A 20753-nucleotide genomic window follows, 5' to 3' on the forward strand; every position below is an offset into this window, starting at 1 on the left:
CAAATACTGTATGGTCCCACTGATGTGATCTGACATTCGAGAATCAGCTTGGAATATATCATTGGTAACAGAGACCAGCAGGAGTTAGAAACAGGGTAAGATAATGGGTAATTGGAGCTGAAGGGATACAGACTGTGCAACAGGACTAGATACAAAAACTCAAAAATGGACAGCACAATAATACCTAAGTGTAATGTAACTATGTTGGAACACTGAATGAAGCTGCACCTGAAATATAGTTTTTCGTTTGTTTGTTTGTATCTTTTGTTTTTGTTTTTTTTCTTTTTCCTTTATATATATATTTTTTTATTAGTATTATTATTTTAATTCTCTTCTCTATATTAACATTCTATATCTTTTTCTGCTGTTTTGCTAGTTCTTTTCCTAAATCGATGCAAATGTACTAAGAAATGATGATCATATATCTATGTGATGATACTAAGAATTACTGAGTGCATGTGTAAAATGGAATGATTTCTAAATGCTGTGTTAATTTCTTTTCTTTTTTTTGATTAATAATAAAAAAAAAAATTCCCATATTAAATAGCCTAAAAACTCCAAGGTGAGTAAAACAAGTCATAGTTGCCTTAAAAAAAAAAATTTCTACAACTGAGATAAACCAAACTTTAGAGAAAACAGATATTTTTCTACATAAGTATAAATAATATTCTATTGAAATAGTTCTCCTTCTAAGTATAATACTTCAGTGTTATTACATATTCATTGAACTCTAAAACCTTGCAAAGACAGCTTCTATAACAATCAATTATGCAGCTACAGTCTGCTGAAATCTAGACGTTTAGCTTTATCATAAATTAAAATGAGTTTCCCCTTAGATTATCATCACATGATCCTGCTCCCACTTTATTAAATAAAGCTACAAAGTAAAGCAAACCAAGATGATTGCCTAGAAATGGCGTTCTAATTCAACACAAGATCAACAAGCGTTTTTAAATTAAATCCTGAAGTTAAGCCAATCATATGCTTGAATTAATTTAATCATATGCTTTAACTTAAAATGAAATCCTGAAATTAATTCAGTCATATGCTTGAAGTTATTATATTTCTCTAACAACTTCTGAGTTATTCTTCCCAACTAACCTCCAGTCCCCTTTGGGACATACGCAAAAGTTTTAGAGAAATGTGTGTTTATTTCCAACCTCAGCAAAGACACCACTATCCATCTAGTTGAAAAGCCACAAACAAAAAAGGATCCCTGACACTTCCTATGTTCCTCACTCTCCCACATCCAATAGAGCACCAAATCCTTCCCCATCACTCTCAAATCTTCCACTTCTCTAACTCCACTGCCACACGGTAGTCCAAGCCACTCTCCACACACACCTGATTCATTCGAATAGTTATTATTAACCAGTTCCTCTCCAGGCAGGGGGATCTTTTCAAGCTGCAAATCTGATCCCTGACCCTACTGAGAAAACTTCAATGGCTTTTCATTCCTTCAGTGACCTTCAAGCTCCATAGGATCTAGCCCCTACCTGCTTCTTCTACCCCAGCTAACATCGCTCCCCATCTTATACTAACTTCCAGTCACACAGGTTCTCTTACATTTCCTTCAACACACCCTATTCCCCCCTAATTCAGAGCCTTTGTACCAGATGTTCCATCTGTCTCAAACTCTCTCCCACTTGGCCTCTCCCTTCATTATTCATCCTCAAGAGTACTTTACCAGGTTTGAGTTAGAGTCCTTTATCACAAGCTCTCAAGAACCATATTCCTTTTCTTTAGAGCACTTATCTCAGTTTATGCTCCTATATTCATAAAGATGACTGATTAATTCATGTCTATCTTCTCCATTAGACAGTAAACCTCTATGAAAGCAAAAGATCACATATTCTTTATTTTATCCCCAGAACCCAAACAGGGTTGGACACACAAAAATCTGCCAATAAATTTGTAGAATACTCCAGCTCCAAAGGCCTTCTAATATTAAAAAAGAGAAGAAAAGCTATTTGGAAATATAAAAAAAGGAAAGCTATAAAGATCAAAGGTCTTTCAATATGCAAAACTGAGCTCAGAGCTTGTGATAAAGGAATCTAACTCAAACCTGGTAAAGTACTCTTGAGGATGAATAATGAAGGGCCAAGTGGGAGGCCAAACAATATCTCTAGATCCACCAACATAAATAGAACAAAGAGAATTCTAAGAACAGAATGATTTAAGTTAAATATACAGAGCCCATATGAGATCTGTGGCTATAAGTATGTAAGGCAGTGGGGACTTCTACAGAGAGATGACAAGGACTCCCTGGGAGAAGGATGAGTCCATATTGCACACAGATTTATTCCAATCTTGAAGGTTTACAGAAGAACCTATCTTATAATCTTCAATAATGTCATTCAGTTGCTCTAGACTGTTTACTGTTCCTGGCCTAAACTTTATGGCAGCCCATTTCTCTAGTGTGTGTTTTTATGGTGCTTTTGGGCATGTGCAAAATGCAAAAATATACACTTTCTCTCTCCCATTAGATAATAAGCTGTTTAAAAGCAAGGATCTCCCACACCTCTCTTTTGAATCTCACAGGCATCTGTATTGTATCTCAGAACTTATGTGAAGAAGGAATATGAAGACAACTAACACACCCATAAATTAAGATGACAAATTGTTGGCAGAAAACAGTCTGGAGGGTATAGGGAAGTGTGCTGGTTTAAAAAGAAGTATGCCCCCTAAGAAAAGCCATGTTTTAATATAAATCCCATTTCAAAAAGGTAGAGTAATCTCTATTCAATACTGTATGTTTGAAACTGTAATGAGATCATCTCCCTGGATGATGTGATTTGGTCAAGAGTGGTTATTAAACTGGATTAGGGGACAACATGTCTCCACCCATTTGGGTGGGTCTTGATTGGTTTATTGGAGTCCTATAAAAGAGGAAATATTTTGGAGAATGAGAGATTCAGAGAGAGCAACACTACGAAGCAGAGAGTCCACCAGCCAGCAACCTTTGGAGATGAAGAATGAAAACACCTCCCGGGGAGCTTCAGGAAACAGGAAACCAGGAGAAGAAGCTAGCAGATGATGCCATATTCGCCACATGCCCTTCCAGCCAAGAGAGAAGCCCTGACTGTGTTTGCCATGTGCCTTCTCACTTGAGAGAGAAACCCTGAACTTCATTGGCCTTTTTGAACCAAAGTATCTTTCCCTGGATGCCTTTGATTGGACATTTCTATAGACTTGTTTTAATTGGACATTTTCTCGGCCTTAGAACTGTAAACTAGCAACTCATTAAATTCCCCTTGTTAAAAGCCATTCCGTTTCTGGTATATTGCATTCTGGCAGCTAGCAAACTAGAACAGGAAGGAAAAAGGATAAAGATACTGCGCCAATTTGAAGCTATTATGTACCCCCAGAAAAGTCAGGTCCTTTAATCCTCATTCAGTATCGCTGGGTGGAATCTTTTTTATTATTTCCATGGAGATGTGACCCATCAAATGGTGGGTAGTAACTTTAGATTAGTTGGTTTCTATGGAGATGTGCCTATACCCATTCAAGGTGGGGTTGCTTACTGAAGCCCTTTAAAAGGGAACCATTTTGGAAAAAGCTTTAGAGCCACCAGGGCCACCAGAGCCCATGCAGCCAGAGACCTTTGAAGCAGAAGGAAAACATCCCCAGGAAGGCCTTATGAGAGAAAAGTTGCCAATGTAGCCCATATGCCCTCTCAGTTGAGAAAGAAACCCTGAACTTCACTGGCCCTTTATTTGTAGTTAAGGTATCTTTCTCCATTTATTTGCCTTAATTTGGACATTTCCACTTAGACCTGTAAATTTGCAAGTTAACATATTCTCTCTTTAAAAGCCACTTCATTTCTGGTATCTTGTATTTAAATAGCTTTTAAACTTAAATAGAAATCTCAAAAGCTTCCCTTCATACTCAACATCAACAACACCCCAAAGCCTGTTCAAGGTAACATCTCCCACCTCCACTGCTAGGATCAGTCTTAAAGCCAGGTACAACAGGTAACCACATGCCCCAGACAGAATACAAGTCCCATGTGGCCCTCCACAAAGCTCCTACTTATGGAAAAGATGTCCACAGGGCAGTTTCCTTGCAGCCTGCATGGAGTCCCAGCAGATGGCACAGTCATCATTATTGACAGCCAGCTCCTCTGGAGTTGCAACTGCAAACCTGTGAAAAACAAAAAGAGCCTAACAGGAATCTGTCACATAAACAGGGAATGTTCCCAGGCAAAACAGAGGAATAATATCCTCAGAGTTCCAAACTGTTCCCCTGGATACAAACAGATACTTACTAATCTTATACTTTCAGACTTGGTTTAGCTTCAGGTTGGACAATTAAGTACCTCCTCCGCAAGGAGGTTCAGAGTGTATGTGGGTGTAATTGTGGGTGTGGGCACATACCTGTGTAAGGAACATGTGACTCCCACCCCCACAAAATAGAGGTCAGAAGTCCAAGGAAACGTCTACTTAATAATAATGATGATAAAAATCATATAAGAACTAAAATTTACTGAATACTAAATATGTACCCAGTATCATTCTAAGCATATCTGCAGATATTATTTCACTGAACCCTCCCAAGAGTTCCAGAAAGAAGATTCTATTATAATCCCTATTTTAGAGATGAAGTAACTGGAGCACAGTTAAGTAATTGCTCCAAATCACACAGAAGCTAAGTGGGAATTCATAACAGGAAGTCGACTCCAGAGCCTACTCTTTACTACTCCGCCAAGGGTTTACAAAGCAAGTTCTAACATGATGTGGAATTTTTTATTACTAAAGAACTAAAATGAATGAATTCGGGAAACATTAACTTGTGCTTAATTACCTGGCTTCCATGTTCCCAACGACACGCAAATAGTTCTTGTGCCGACGAATTCGACGTTGCACCTCATGAAACAGATAACGCAATTGCATAAAGATCACCAAGCTGGCCATGGATAACCAAATGTTGCCAAATAGCTTCAAAAAAGAGAAAAAGAACAAAATACATAATAAAAATGAATGTGACCTTCCTAGTGATGAGGAACTGATGTGTCATAGAAGCACTTACTATTGGTAAAGGTGAACTGGAACAACCTTTCAGAAAGCAAACACATACATTTATCTCATTACCCTATACAAGATACACACTCAATGACCTGGTCATTCCACCACCGCATTGTTCCCTGACGAAATAATCAGAAATTAAAAGGCTTTATGCAAAATGCTGACCATCCAATTATAAAAATAAAAATTTGGAAATGGATAAAATGTCCAGTGAGAAATGGTTAAGTTGTAACCATAATGTAATTATTAAGGTCATTAATTATATTTATATAACACATATTTACTATCTAGCCATTAATTATATTTATCATATATTAAAATATTGTATACAATATTACTTTTAGAAGAATAATTATATAAGAAAATGATACTAATAAAGAAAGCAGAAACTTAAGAAAACTGACATGTGATTTTTAAAAATGTTTGAAAGCTATGAAATAGCAAACAACTAAATACAATCTAAATATCCCATTATAGGAGTTGGTTAATGAAATCACAGTATATCTTTATAATGATATTTTTATCCTGAAGGCATTAAAATGGTTTAGAAGAACTGCTACTAATATGGGAAAATGTACCTAATACATTGGTTAAAAAATATATATGATCACAATTATTTTTATAATTATTTTATTTCTTTTTAATTGTGATAAAATATACATTAACATAAAAATCATTTTAACTACTTTAAGTGGAAAATTCTTTGACATTAAGTACACTGAAAATACTGTGTAATTCTTACCACTATTTCCAGAATATTTTCATGATCCCAAGATAAAACTCAACTCCTTTAATAACGACTCCCCATTTCCCCTCCCCTGCCCCTGGGCACCCCTATTCTTTTTGTCTCCATGAATTTGCTTATTAAAGTATTTCATATAAGAGAAACAATGTATTATTTGTCCTTTCATGTCTGGCTTATTTCACTCAACATGATTTCTTCAAGGTTCATTCATGCTGTAGCAGGTACCGGCATTTCACTTTTCTTATAACTTAGTAATATTCCATTGTATACCATATTTTGTTTATCCATTCACCTACTGATGGACAACTTGGGTTGTTTCCATCTTTTGGCTACTGTGAATAATGCTGCAATGAACACGGGTATAACAAATATCTGAGTCCCTCAACCAAGTCAACAGGCCAAACCTATTTTCTTGAGGCTTGTTTTTGTAAAGCTTATGTAAGTAGCAGAGGAGCTTAGCCTAACTATAGGTATGCCTAAGAGTCACCTCCAGAGGACCTCATTTGTTGCTCAGATGTGGCCCTTCTCTTCTCTCAGCCCAACTCTGCAAGTGAAACCATTGCCCTCCCCCCTACATCGGATATGACATCCAAGGATGTAAGTCTCCCTGGCAGCATGGGACAGGACTCCCAGGGATGAGCCTGGCCCCGGCATCATGGAATCAACAATGCCATCCTTACAAAAAGGGGGGAAAGAAGTGTAACAAATAAGGTATCAGTGGCTGAGAAAGTTCAAATAGTCAAGAGGCTACACTGGACGTCCCTACTATGCATGCTTCACTTAGACATTGCTATTCTATCATAACTTGTCAAACCCCAACCAAAACCATTCCTACCAATCCTAAAGAATATCTAGGGCATTAAATAAGATTCCACAAAGGTTCCATGAAGTAATGTAACTTTCTAGAAACCTACAATCTCCAGATGGGTCCCTGGACCAGATGAGTCCTAAAATACAGAGAGGCCAGCCCTTCCAGAACATCAACTATTTCAACCCCCATATCCCATATTATTGACAGTCCTTCCAACATGAAAAAGTTAGAATGGGCATAGCCCAAATATCCCTAAAGAGTGGGAAAAAGATCAAAGGTGATGGCGGAATTATACACAAAAGGTCGGGTTTAACAAATGAGTATGAGTGTTGAATCATTACAGTGATATTTCTTTTAGTCTCCAGTACCTTAGAGTAACTAGAAATGAAAACCTAAGATTGTGGAATTGTAACCTATACCAAACTCTGAAATTTGTTCTACAACTAACTGTTGAAACGTATTCCTTTTATGTATATATGTTAAAGAGAAGGAGGAATATAACAGAGAAGATAGGATTTAACAAATAAGTACGACTGTTTAATCATTATATTGATTTTTCTGTTGGTCTCCAATGTCTTTGAGCTAGAACAGAAAATGAAAAATCATGAAACTATAACCAATAACAAACTTTAAAATTTGTTTTAAAACTACCTTATTAAAATATACTTGGAAATTTATTCCTTTTTGTATATATATTTCACAATTTAAAAAAGTTAAAAAAAAAAACAAACATACACACACACACGAAAAATATATTTGAGTCCCTGCTTTCAGTTCTCTTGGGTATATATACCTAGGAGTGGAACTGCTGTATCATATGGTAATTCTATGTTTAACTTCCTGAGGAACTGATTAACCATTTTCCACAATGGCTGCCCAATTTACACTCCCAGCAACAATGTATGAGGGTTCCTGTTTTTCTGCATCCTCACCAACACTTGTTATTTTCAGTTTTTAAATGATTGTCATCCTAGTAAGTGAGAAGTAGTATCTCACCATAGTTTTAATTTGCATTTCTCTAATAACCAATGATGCCAACACCTTTGCATACACTTATTGGCCATTTTGAACATCTTTGGAGACATGTCTAGCCAAGTCTTTGCCTATTTCTTAACTGGGTTGTTTGTCTTTTGTCATTGAATTGTAGGATTTCTTTATATATTCTGGATATAAACCCATATCAGATGTATGATTTCCAAATATTTTCTCACATTCTATAGGTTGTCTTTTTACTTTCTTGAAAAAGCCCTATGATGTACAAAGTTTTTAATTTTAACAAAATCCATTTTATCTAATTTTTTTTCTTTTTTTGCTTGTGCGATGCAAAATCTTTTCTTCTAAGAGTTTAAGAGTATTAGTTCTTATATTTAGGTCACTGATCCATTTTGAACTAATTTTTGTATATGGTGCAAGGTAAGTATCCCACATTCATTCACTTACATGTGGATTTCCAGATGGCCCAGCACCATTTGTTGAAGGGACCATTATTTCCCCACTGACTGGACATGGCACTCTTGTTGAAAATCAACTGGCCATAGATGTGTGGATTTAACTCCAGACTCTCAATTCTATTCCATATTTCTATATCTCTACCCTTATACCAGTACCACACTTTTAATTATTGTAGCTTTGTAGTAGGTTTTAAATTCAGGAAGGGTGAATCTCCCAACTTTGCTCTACTTTTACAAGATTATTTTAGCAGTTCATGACCCTGTGAAATTCCATATGAATTTGAGGACCAGCTTTTCTACTTCTGCAAAAAGGATGCTGGAATTGAGATGGGATTGCATGGAATCTGTAGATCAGTTTAAACAGTACCAACATCTTAACAATATTAAGCCTTCCAATCCATGAACATAGGCTATCTTTCCATCTACTCGCCTTCCTTAATTTCTTTCAGCAATGTTTTATAGTTTTTAGAGTACAAATCTTTCACCTCCTTGGTTAAATTTATTCCCATATATTTTATTCTTTTAGATGCTATTGTAGATGGAATTGTTTTCTTGATTTCCTTTTCAGAGTGTTCATTACTGGTATATAAAAACCCAACTGACTTCTGCATGTTTATCTTTTATCATATAACTTTGCTGAATTTGTTTACTATTTCCAGTAGGTTCTTGTGGATTCTTTGGGATTTTCTACATATAGGATCATGTCATCTGTAAACAGGGATACTTTGACTTCTTCTTTTCCAGTCTGGATGACTCTTGCTTGATTGCTCTGGCTAGAAGTTCCAGTTCAATGCTGAGTAATAGCGTTAGCGGGTATACTTGTCTTGTTCCTGATCTTAGGGAGAAAGCCTTCAGTCTTTCACCACTGAGTATGATATTTGCTGTGGGTTTTTCATAAAGACTCTTTATCAAGTTTAGAAAGTTCCCTTATATTTCTAGTTCTCTGAGTGTTTTCATCATGAAAGGATGTCGGATTCAGTATCAGTTGAGATGATCATGTAGTTTTTCCCTTCATTCTATTAATGTGGTGTAGTACACTGACTGATCCATCCTTGCATTCCTAGAATAAATCCCACTTGGTCATGGTGTATAATCCTTTTAATATTTTGCTGGATCTGGTTTGCCAGTGTTTTATTGAGAATTTTTATATCTGTATTCATAAGGGGTATTACCCTAAATTTTCTTTTCTTGTGCTTTCTTTATCTGGCTTTGCTATCAAGGTAATGTTGACATTTAAGAAAGAGTAAAAAAGTAATCCTTCCTCTTATTTTTCAAAGAGTTTGAGAAGGATTGGTTTTAAATCTTCTTTAAATGTTTGGTAGAATTAGGCAATGAAACTATCTGTTCCTGACTTTTCTCTGTTGGGAGATAATGCAATAATTTTTAAATGCTACTTTGTCAGGCTCATAATTTCAGTAAACTACCCATAAAATATGTTATTCTCACCATTATCATAACACTGAAGTGCCAACTAATAAAGTAAGTTTTCAACATTGTAATTTCTAACTTATCATAAGCTAAAGGTAAAAAAAATGAAAGTAATAGGAATTAAATATAAACACTTCATTCTATTTTTAATTACAAACAGGAAAACATATGAATCCATAAAGAAGCTAGCACCTCAAGAATTCCCATCACCACTTACAAAGTAACTGCTAATATTAGAAGTCAAAGGAGAGGTATCACCTTAATTTCATGCCAAAAGAATTACCAATTGACCTCTGTTAGCAGAGATATCCAAGTTTCCTTGGAGGAGAGCAAATGCCTCTTGATCAAAAAAGAGGAAGGGAAAACAGCTGTATTTTTTTTCTTTCTTTTTTTTTTTTGGCATGTGCAGGCTCCAGGAATTGACCCTGGGTCACCAGCAATGCAGGCAAGAATTCTGCCACTGAGCCACCATTGCACAATGCCCCCCCCCCCTTTTTTTTTAATATATACTCTTTAAAGTGGCTCATCCAGAGCTTAATCCAAATGTTACATATTTTAAACAACTGACCAGGGTACCTGATTCTGAAAACCTTAGCCCCCTGTTAGAACACCTGGCGACAGAACTTACCAACATGTGAATATGGTGCATTAGGTCCAGGGACAAGAGAGTAAGCTCCATTATAAAATCTGTGTAATAGACATATGTTCCCTTTCCTTCCCATGTCCCTTCATGATTGAGGTCCCAGAGGTGAATTACATATCTGCAATTAACAAAGAAAAACACCTTAATTATTTACTGTGACAACTGAATTTGGTTTAAACATGATATGGCCTAGTCACATTTTCATACAGTTTATATATGTTGCATCTTAAAATCAACTCCATGAGTAGACCTCAATCACCAGCTTTTCCAAAATTTCTACTCACCGTAAAATCACATGAGCAGTCCTCACTGTCACAAGAAGAGACTGTTAAAAAAGCAAAAAGATATATTTTTGCTTTCAATATTATGACTGTGCAGACCAAACTTACCTTGATAAAATAATGAAAGACAAACATTTCTTAGTTCAATTAACAAAAAGCAGATGGTTCAAGTGTATCAACCATTTTGTTTCAAACTTCCAAGGAACATATACATGATCTAGAAACCCAATGTTTAATGAGCCTTTTTTTGTTAGAGGGTCCTTTCTTGGGGATGCTTTCTACAGCCTTGGTCTTTACCTAATAGTTTGGCAATCACTTTTACTTTATACAGAACTAAATCACCACAATTTATTCCTTAAATTTAGGGGGAATACTTAGGTGACCGTAAGTTTAGTTGAGGCATATGGTCCTGGAAATGAGCACCTGACTGCTAGCTAATGCTTGTGCACTTCCTTTGTTCTCACACAAGAAAAGAGAATAAAAGAAATCAAAAAGGAAACACATCTCTTATGTTATTTTGTATTATATAAATTTAAAAAAAATTCTTCTTAATCTACTAGAATAGAACATATAGAAAGCATTATATAAATGATGGTAAAAAAAAGTTATTAGGTTGTAGCAAAGATAACATGAAATATCACAAATCAAAGCATTCAGACCAGTGATTGTATGTGACTCAGATGGTCTGTATGGTATGTGAATATCTCACATTAAAATAGCATTAAAAAAAAGCATTCAGTACAGTACTGAATTCAAAATAGGAACTCAATAAATGCTTGTTGAAATAAAAAGACCAAAATATCCACCAGTCACTTCACAGGTGAAAATACTGACAATAATCCTCTAGCTCCCTTGAAAGTACACAGAAACATAATTAGAGCCAAAAACTGTGTCCAGCATCTTACCTCTGCAGCCATGAACGCTAATGTGTGCATTCCATGGGTGTAACCTGTGACACAGCAGACGACTGCTAAACCGCAGCAGGAAAGCAGCATAGCAATCAACAGAGATAGTACTCGACCATGACTACTCATCGGTGTTGTGGGAGAGAAGGAAAGCTAAAAAATACAAAACAGAGAAAGGGAGTTCAATATCTTCTCCATGGCACTGCTTAAACATCACAGAAATTCAGGGTTAATCTTAGCTTCTTTGCTTGGGTATTTGCGCTTAGCTGCATGGCCAAATGGAAAGCACAGAATAGCATCCTGTAACCATATGGACAGTAGTCCTTCTACTTACCTAACTATGGGTATGAACCAATAAAGATCTTTATAATTTAATTTATCAAATACATATTTTACCATATTTTCATCTCAAATTTTTAAGGATCCTGTTACCACCAAGATTATAGGGCTTTGGAAGCAATTTTCTGAGAATATGTCATTTTGTCTTCTAACACTCAACAGGATGCAGGACAGTGTCATGGTCTGTTATCTTTCTCAATTTCAGTCTGGATTTCTTAACCAAAAATCAATTGGAAACATTCTTAGTCTGTTCAGGGTTAAGACAACTGAACTGTAATTCAGATATAGACCTATTATTATTACAATGTTTTGTTAATACTATAGAGAAGAGACAATAGCTTGGAAAAGGAGGCCTGGAGCTGTGACCCCTAAGAAAGTAGGTCTAGATAATAAACCAGTTTGGAAGGCTAGAAGCTCCTGTTGATGACGTGAATAGGGAGTTGAATTATGAAAGAGTTTAAGGCCTTGAGAGTGAGATTAATTCACATAGTAGCGCAAGGGCCACCAGGTTCATGAGAACTGGGTAAAAAAAAGGGCAAACCAGGCCCTGGAGTTGGTTGATACAAAGGGCAGCATTGTAGATACATATTTACCTAGGATACATGAGAGATTAGTCCAGGAGTACTACTGAGTGAGAGTTCACCTGCACAGTTCTGATCTGAAGCTAAGAGACAGATCTTTTATCAGCCCCCCTGCTTCTCAGGGCAGCTGAGAGTTAATTCAGTTCTGGCCTGGGTAGAAACAGCATATTAATCAGAAAGAACTCCAAGAATCAATGTAAGAGAGAAAAATTGGAAGAGGAACAGGACAGAAAAGATATATAACAATTTTTCCTTGTACTGAGATTGATACAATGTATATAGGTTAGCTTACCCCACATGGGCAGTAATGTAATATACTACGGAGTAGGGGAGGAAACCGCTCTAGAAGACACTGATGCTGAATCCATTGGCCACTGCAGAAAGTTCTTCAAGAAACAAGCAACGAGTACTTAAATCCAGGAGGCTTCCCCTTCAGAGCTGCCATGAGCCAGCCTGTCATGGCTCATTCATACTATACAATTCAAACCTGGCAAATGTGTGACTAAGCAAGCAAAGAAAACTTGGCTAAAAACTCACATATTCAAATCTGTCCTTGCAGAGCTGAACCATCAGATGCAGAAATACAAGTCCAGCAAACCAAAGGCACCACATGACCACCTCTTCCACTGTCTGGACATTCAGCACACCAAAAATGAAAATGAACTTATAGAAAATAAAATTCCAAAACTTGTCTTTGAGATGCTAAAAAAAAAAAAAAAAAGTTTTTTAAAGGTAAGTACATCACACCTAATACATTTAAGAGAAGCTAAAACAAAAGGCAGTTTCTACGGAGAAAATATTTTGTATTTAGCTTTCTAACACTTTTCACAAGAAAACAGAAGGCAAAGGAAAAAAAGAAGCATTCTGAAATAATAGAGGCAAGATACCCAGAAAATAATGTATAGACTTTAGCTTGTAACCATGAATCAGTCATGGAATTACTCCCACTTTTTTTTTAACCCATTAAAAAGGGTAGTGATATTAATTTACTACTTTATGTATCAAAAAATCGAAGCACACTTCAATGCATAACAGAAAAGAATGGTAAGGGATACAAATATCCTCTCTAACACTTTTGCTCTCTGGATACTTAAAACAAAATTGAAAAGATTAGACTTGCTTTTTCTCTTTTTTTTTAAACATTCTTCATATTAAAAAATGAATGCCTTGGGTTCATATTAAAAACACAATGCCTTGGGTGCACGGGTAGTTCAGTGGTAGAAAGCTCGCCTTTCATGTGGGAGACCCAGGTTCAATTACTAGACCATGCACCACCACCCCCCAAAAAAAGCACCTTAACACTTTCATGCATTGTTGTTTTCTTCCTTAGTGCAAAACACTTTTTGTGTACTGCTTTATTTCACTTATCATAGTGTAAGAACCTTCCTGTGACAGTTAGGTTCACGTGTTGACTTGGCCCAGGTGATGGTGTCCAATTGTTTAGTTGTTTGGTTAAGCAAGTAATGGCCTGATTGTTACTGTGAGGATATTTTGTGGACTTCAATCATCAGTAGTTGATTGCATCTATGGCTGATTATACCTACAGTCAACTGAGGAAATTGCCTTCAATAATGAGAGATGTGTCATCCAATTAGTTGGGGGCTTTAATAGGATAAGTGATGATTTTAGCAGTCAGAAGAGAGAATTTCCATCATCTCTACTTCAGCCAGCTAACTTCTCCTGGGGAATCCACCAAAAACCTTCATCAGAGTTCCCAGCTTGCAGCCTCCCCTATGGAATTTGGACTTGCGCGTCCCAACAGTCACATGAGACAATTTTTTTTTAAATCTCAAAATATTTACAGATATCTCCTGTCAGTTTTGTTTCCCTGGAGAACCCTAATACAATTCTCAGTGTCAGTGAATAGTCCCTGAATATTGATATTAATAATATCCTCATTTCAATGGTTATAGTTGGACACTGAAACCATTCTTAATTTCTTTATTGTAATGAACACCCTTGATTTGATTTTTATATGCTTTGATTTCTTCAAGAGTACCAAATCAAGTATTACATCATGTCCCACTGCTTTCCAAAGAAGTTATATTAGTGTATACTCCCACCAGTATATAAATACACCTTTCCTGTACTCCTATATGTATAGTGCTTAGACATTAAGTGTTAAAAAAAAAAAAACTTCCATGTTCTGAAACTCTACTTAACCTTTTAATATTTGTTCCATTTGAGGAATCTAGAGTCTTTGCCTCTAATATTACTCTATCTCTTGAACTTTAAGCACCCACAGAGCAAAGACCATGTCAATTCTATAGGGTTTTAACTCAATAAATATTGGATGCCATTAATCTTAGAATAAGTTAACACAGAACAGCATGAAAGATGTGATGTATACTGAAAATAGAGTTGGGCAACAAATATGTTCATTATGATTATCTCTAGATACTGTAAAATCTCTGAAATATTCCAAGGTTATGCTTTCTATAAATTTTAACCAGATATCTAACATTTTAGGGAAAAGAAAGCAGTATATAAAGGCTTACAAGGACCATATCAACCCACTAACAATTAGAGGGCATGCCTGATCTGACCAATTTCTGGCCCACAAGTTAAGAATTTATAAAAAAGGAGTTTTTATATTCTTAAAAAAAAATTTATAGGTTCTATTAGACCCAACTGGAAGACCTCTGGAGTTGATATTTTGGAGAAAGTACTGAATACTCAACTAAAGAAAAATCTCTGAGAAAACATCATTCAAGGGTTCAAACACACAATAATCACATTTCAGCTCTAAACTAGGACCTCAGTGATAACAGGAGATTTGGGATGAAAGGATAGGTAAGAAGAAAGCACTGTACTTTGAAAAAGCAGTGAAGCCACATTGTACGCATAATAGAGTTGGTTACTGTGTCTTAGCTCTACAATAAGGTAAAGTAAATATGTAGTTTTTCTTCTGATGATGTTTTGAGGATCAGTTCTAAAATCTTATTTTAAGGTATACCAATCTATAGTCTACCCACTAAAATTCTTGAGGAGCTGCCAATACACACAATATGCTTGTGGAATAATCTTGATTGAATGTCCCCTGCCCAATATACATTTTAAGAGTCATGTTCGAATGCCAGACTTATTATTTTCTCCTTATAAACCAATGAATCAATTTATTTTTCTGAATGAAAACAACTTTCTCAGTAAATTCTTTTGGAAAAGAACCCATATTCTAAGAGACTGATAATCTATGCTTCTTTTAAAAACTACACTCAGAAAAGTCACCAGGAAAAATAGTTACAAAGGACAATTAGGGATAACTGGCTACAATGTATACAGAATGATGTGGATACAAGTATTGAATCAATGCTAAATTTCCTGATTTTGATAGCTGTGTGGTGGTTATATAAGAAAATGTCCTTGATCCCAGGAAATATATAATTATTCAGGGGTAAAGATATCCATTATCAAATATCCATATCAAATGGATCAGAAAGAAATAAGTATATATTAATACAAAGCAAATATTAAAGTAAATAGGAAAATGCTAACAACTTTTCTGTAAGTCTGAAATTATAATACAAAAAATTGTTTAAAAATTTGGTTAAGAAAAAAATAAAATTTAATTTAAAAAAACTAAAAAAAAAAAATCTTGTTAAGAATCCATCCCTGCTATTACCTGTGCTTCACTTACCTGTCTCTCACTCACTCGAAGAGGACCAAACACAATATACTGGATTAGTTTAGCTACCAACATCAAAACACAGCAGGCAGTATTTACCAGGACCTGTACACAAATCAAAGAAAGGAAGTTCATTTTCTTCAGCTGAAAAATAAAAGCAGCTCTAAAATTTTTATTTCAGGAATTCAGCCATCATTTCCAATGGCTGAGCCTTTCTAGTTCTCTATCAGTGCAAGATAAATAACAATGAGGAGTCATGCTTTTCTGAGGAATAAGGGTTGAGGTAAAAGTGGGGAAGAAAAGCAACAATGAGGAGTCATGCTTTTCTGAGGAATAAGGGTTGAGGTAAAAGTGGGGAAGAAAAGCACGCGCTTACTAGTTAACTCAGTTTCCTGTTTCAATATGTACACTCCAGTTGGCCACCTTTCCTTTCAGTCTTAACTGAGCTGTATATAAAGTGGAGTCAACACATCACTGCCTCCCAGGGACACCGTTACCAACATTAAAATTTTAACAGCTTTGGAGAAAGCTGTTCTAGAAACTGAAGTTATCATGAACAGTAAAATCTAGTGCCCAAACATTCTGCCCTGTCAAACACATAGTAAGGAGGGGTGGGGGGGGGGAGGTAGAGTTGATGCCACAAAGTCAAAAGACCAACTGAACACCAAAAGTATCATTTTTTTTTAAATTGTGTTGTGATGAGATAATCTGCAACCAAAACACAGCTGTTCTCCATACTTGGTGGTGGCCTCAAAGTCAAAGTTCAGTAACATTAGAGGGAACTGAAACTGGGAAATCAGGAAAAAGAAAGAAGAAAACTGGCAAGGGGGGTTTGAGAACCAAAGCACAATCATGGGACACCAATACAAAAGTGAGACTTTCTTCAACAGTTTCTAAGAAATGAAAGTTACTTACACCTAAACAAGAAATGTAATGCTTACAAAATTTAAGAGTGGGCTGGCCTGGCCAAGAAGCTAGTATGACCTAACACATTACTTCACGCTGAAATGATTCTTAAAACTCTGAATGACCCTAAAAAGTCACAAGAACCTTGGTAAAGACAGAAAAGTTGACTTTTATTGAGAACAAATTAAAATGACCACCACCAGCTCCATGTAATGGCTGGTTCACCTTTGAAGGTACTAAGTTTATAGGAAAGTGGCCATATTCCTCTGTCCAGGTCTTTACTCCCTCTATTTTTAAAAGAAACAAAAGATCAAAAGCTAAAAAATAGGAAAGTCACAGAACAGAATAATTTTAGAAAGTAAGCTCTTACTAATACCATACGTCCCAAGATGTCTTCACTTTCCCTGTAGTATATTCACACTATCCACCCCTTCAATAGAACCCACAATGGCAACCCTGATTCATTACAAAAACATTAAGCAATGTTTAATTACATTCTGTCTAATGGGATAAGGATATGTATAATATTTTTAAAGTTGTAAAACAAAAATAGTTCTGGAAAACAAAACCTGCATCGGAGAATTCTGGGGAAGATGGCAGAGTATGGAAATCGAGAACTCAATCTTTTCACCAAAACAGTTGCTGAACAGGCAGGAACTGTCTGGAACAACTGTTCTGGGCTTCCAGAGGCCAGAACATTCTACAGCATTCAGGGAAGAGCAGATAAACTATGCTGGAGATCAGTGCGTTGCTGCTGGTGCCCATCCCCCACTCTGAATGCAGATGACCCTGAGGTTCAGTCCCTGGCTAACTTGCTGGAGAAAGAAAGGGATGTAAAAATCCTCTTCCCCAAGAACAGGAGTGGGCATGGCTAATGATCACATTTTTTGATCAGTGAAGACAGATCACTTGGTCCTGGCTCTGAACTACTGTTTCAACCCACCCTGGACAAAGGTGGCAGCAACCATTGTTTCAACACTGCCTCCAACAGAGACAGAGGCCCTGACATTTAAAGATGCAATGCTTCCCTCAGGTCTGCATGGATGAGTTGGCTGAAGGGCTGTATTTGCTGGTAAGAAAGCACAGCTTTGGGAAGTTATCAAAGAGGCTTTTGGTATCCTTCCTAATTCCCTAGCCAGAGCACTTTGGACCTGGTCTGAACCTCCTTCGTTAGTTCTTAGCCCTGTTTTAGCTGGGAAATACTGACTTGAGAAAGTTCTCTCAGGGGTGACCCACCTCCCAGAATTTTCCCTCCAGGCAAAAGCAACTACAGACAAGGAAAGGAGTATAAAAAATGATAGAGGGAAAACAAAAACAAACAGAACAGATTCTCAGAGAAGGAACAGAGGAAAGAAGTTTTCTCCTGGAGGTGTAAGAATTGCACAAAAACTGCAATCTTAAAAATTGTGCCACATATCCAGGACAAGAAGCAGATGAGGAGCTGAAAAAAATCTGATCAGATATGGGCTATTCTAAAGGTCTAGAATAAATTGAACCAAGCATCAAAGAAGAGCCTTCACAAAAAGCCAATCAACAATAAAAACCCTAGGCAAGAGAGAGAAACTAAACTTTAGAATAAACTCATCAAGATAATCAGATTCCTAGACATCAGTAAAAAAATTACAAGCCATACTAGGAAACAAGAAGATATGGAACAATCAAGGGAACAAATTAAAATTTCAGAGACCCAGAATTTGGAACAACTAATCAAAGATGGTCAAACAAATCTCCTAAATCAATTCAGGGCAATGAAGGAAAATATGGTTAAACAGATAAAGGATATTAAGAAGACAATCTGCTAGCATAAAGAAACATTTAAAATTATAAAAAGGAACACAGCAGAAACCATGGGGATGAAAGCCACAATAGAAGAAATTAAAAAAACACTAGAGGTATACAACAGCAGATTTCCACAGGCAAAAGTGAAAATCAGCCAATTAGAAGACAGGACAATCAAAATCTTATAAACAGAAGAATAGATAAAGAAAAGAATGAGAAAAAATTGAACAAGGTCTCAGGGATATGAATGACAGAACAAGGCACATAAACATATGCATCATGGGTGTCCCAGAAAGAGAAGAGAAGGGAAAAGAGGCAGAAAGAATATATAGGGAAAAAAAGGCTGAATATTTCCCAAATCTTACAAAAGACATGTCCATGAAGCACAACATACCCAAACAGAATAACAAAAAAAAGAAGAAAGAGCTATAATCAAAGTCTTAACTGCACACCTGGGGGAGCTAGAAAAAGAACAGCAAACTAATCCTGAAGCAAGCAGAAGGAAAGAAATAAAGATGAGAGAGAAATAAATGAAATTTAGGAAAAAAAATAGAATTAACAACATCAGAAACTAGTTAAGTAGATCAACAAAACTGAGAAAACCTTAGCTAGACTGACAAAGAAAAAAAGAGAATAAATAAAATCAGAAATGGGGAGGGGGGTATTACTACTGACCCCATAGAAATAAAAAGATCATAAGAGGATACTAGGAACAACTATATGCCAACAAATTAGGCAACTTAGATGAAATGGACAAATTCCTAGAAATGCACAAACAACCTACCCTGACTTAAGAAGAATTAGAAGACCTTAGCAAACCAATTACAAGTAAAGAAATGGAACCAATCATCAAAAAGACCTCCCAATGAAAAAAAAAGGCCAAGGTCAGATGGCTTTACAGGTGAATTCTACCAATCATTACAAGAAGAATTAATATCAATCCTGCTCAAACTCTTCAAAAAAATGGAAGAGGAGGGAACACTACCTAATTCACCGTATAAGGTCAATAGCATCTTAATACCAAAGCCAAATAAAGCTATTACAAGAAAAAAATTACAGCCCAATTTCTCTAATGAATATAGATGCAAAAGTCCTCAAAAAAATACTTGCAAATCAAATCCAACAGCATATTAAAAAATTATACTTCATGATCAAGTAGGTTTTTATCCCAAGTATGCAAAGGTGGTTCAGCATAAGGAATCAATTAATTTAATATACCACTGTGCTGGTTTGAATATATTAGGTACCTCAGAAAATCCATGTTCTAATCCTGATCCAATCTTATGGGAGCAGCTGTGTCTTTTAAAAAAAAAAAATTTATTTATTGCACATTTCAGTAGATGAACATCAGGGCATAGCTTGAGTCATCTGTTCAGTTCCCACAAGGCTGCAACTGGGGATCCTCTTCCATCTCATTCAGACTGATGGGAGAATTCAGTTCTTTGTGGTTGTAGGACTGAAGTCCCTGTTCTGCTGCTGACTGTTGACCAGGGACCACTCTCAGCTCCTAGACATTGCCTATGGTTCCTGTTCTAGTAGCCAAAAGACAAATGTCTCAATACATAAAAGAGGTATCATATTATTCTCTCCGATACCTATGCTCACCTGAAAGGAAAGGCAGTATGTAGGGAGGACGGGTACCATACAGCCCTTCTGCTTGCTCTCTACTAAACTCAGAGACAGAAAGGGAGCAGAGGAGCTTAAGCAGAAAGACAGATGCTTTTTATGTCTGACTTCTCAGGGTCAAAAGGAAACAAGTAAGTAGTACAAGAGCTGGAGGAATCAGACCCTGTGTCAAAGGTTGCCTCCCAAAGCAGTGACAACAGGAGAAATCAATGTGTTTTCTACAAACCCATACTCTATTTTTTACCTAATTTTAAAACCTTTTTGTAGTAACAAATATACAACTCAAAATTTTCCATTTTAAAAACTTTCAAGCGTACCTTCAGCATTCAGGAGTATTAGTTACATCCACAATATTGTTCTACCATCACCACAATCCACTACCCCTACATTTTCATCAACTCAAACAGAAACTCTTCACCCATTAAACGATAACTCCCTCTTAACTTCCCATCCCAGCCTCTGATCCCTGGTGATCTATTGTTTGTCCTTACGAAGTTGACTTCTTCCAGGTATTTCACATAATCAAGACCATTTAATATTTGCATTTTCATTCTGGTTTATTTCTCTCAACATGATGTAGCATACATCTGAACTTCATTCCTTTTTATG

At 36.3% G+C, this 20753-nt stretch overlaps 1 protein-coding gene across 2 annotated transcripts in view; it reads right to left on the minus strand.

Moving 5' to 3' along the window:
• The window catches only part of AMFR (autocrine motility factor receptor), a 67627-nt gene that overhangs the window by 35649 nt on the left and 11225 nt on the right, over positions 1-20753 (minus strand). For both annotated transcript variants that reach the window (XM_077132491.1, XM_077132492.1), the window contains exons 2-8: positions 15846-15938; positions 12746-12910; positions 11289-11441; positions 10387-10427; positions 10088-10220; positions 4804-4937; positions 4033-4143 (exon numbers count right to left, since the gene is read on the minus strand). In XM_077132491.1, the coding sequence (XP_076988606.1) occupies positions 4033-4143; positions 4804-4937; positions 10088-10220; positions 10387-10427; positions 11289-11441; positions 12746-12910; positions 15846-15938 (830 nt within the window). The remainder of the gene's footprint in view (positions 1-4032; positions 4144-4803; positions 4938-10087; positions 10221-10386; positions 10428-11288; positions 11442-12745; positions 12911-15845; positions 15939-20753) is intronic.

This window comes from Tamandua tetradactyla, chromosome 16 (genome assembly GCF_023851605.1).
Source record: "Tamandua tetradactyla isolate mTamTet1 chromosome 16, mTamTet1.pri, whole genome shotgun sequence".
Classification (NCBI taxonomy): domain Eukaryota; kingdom Metazoa; phylum Chordata; class Mammalia; order Pilosa; family Myrmecophagidae; genus Tamandua; species Tamandua tetradactyla.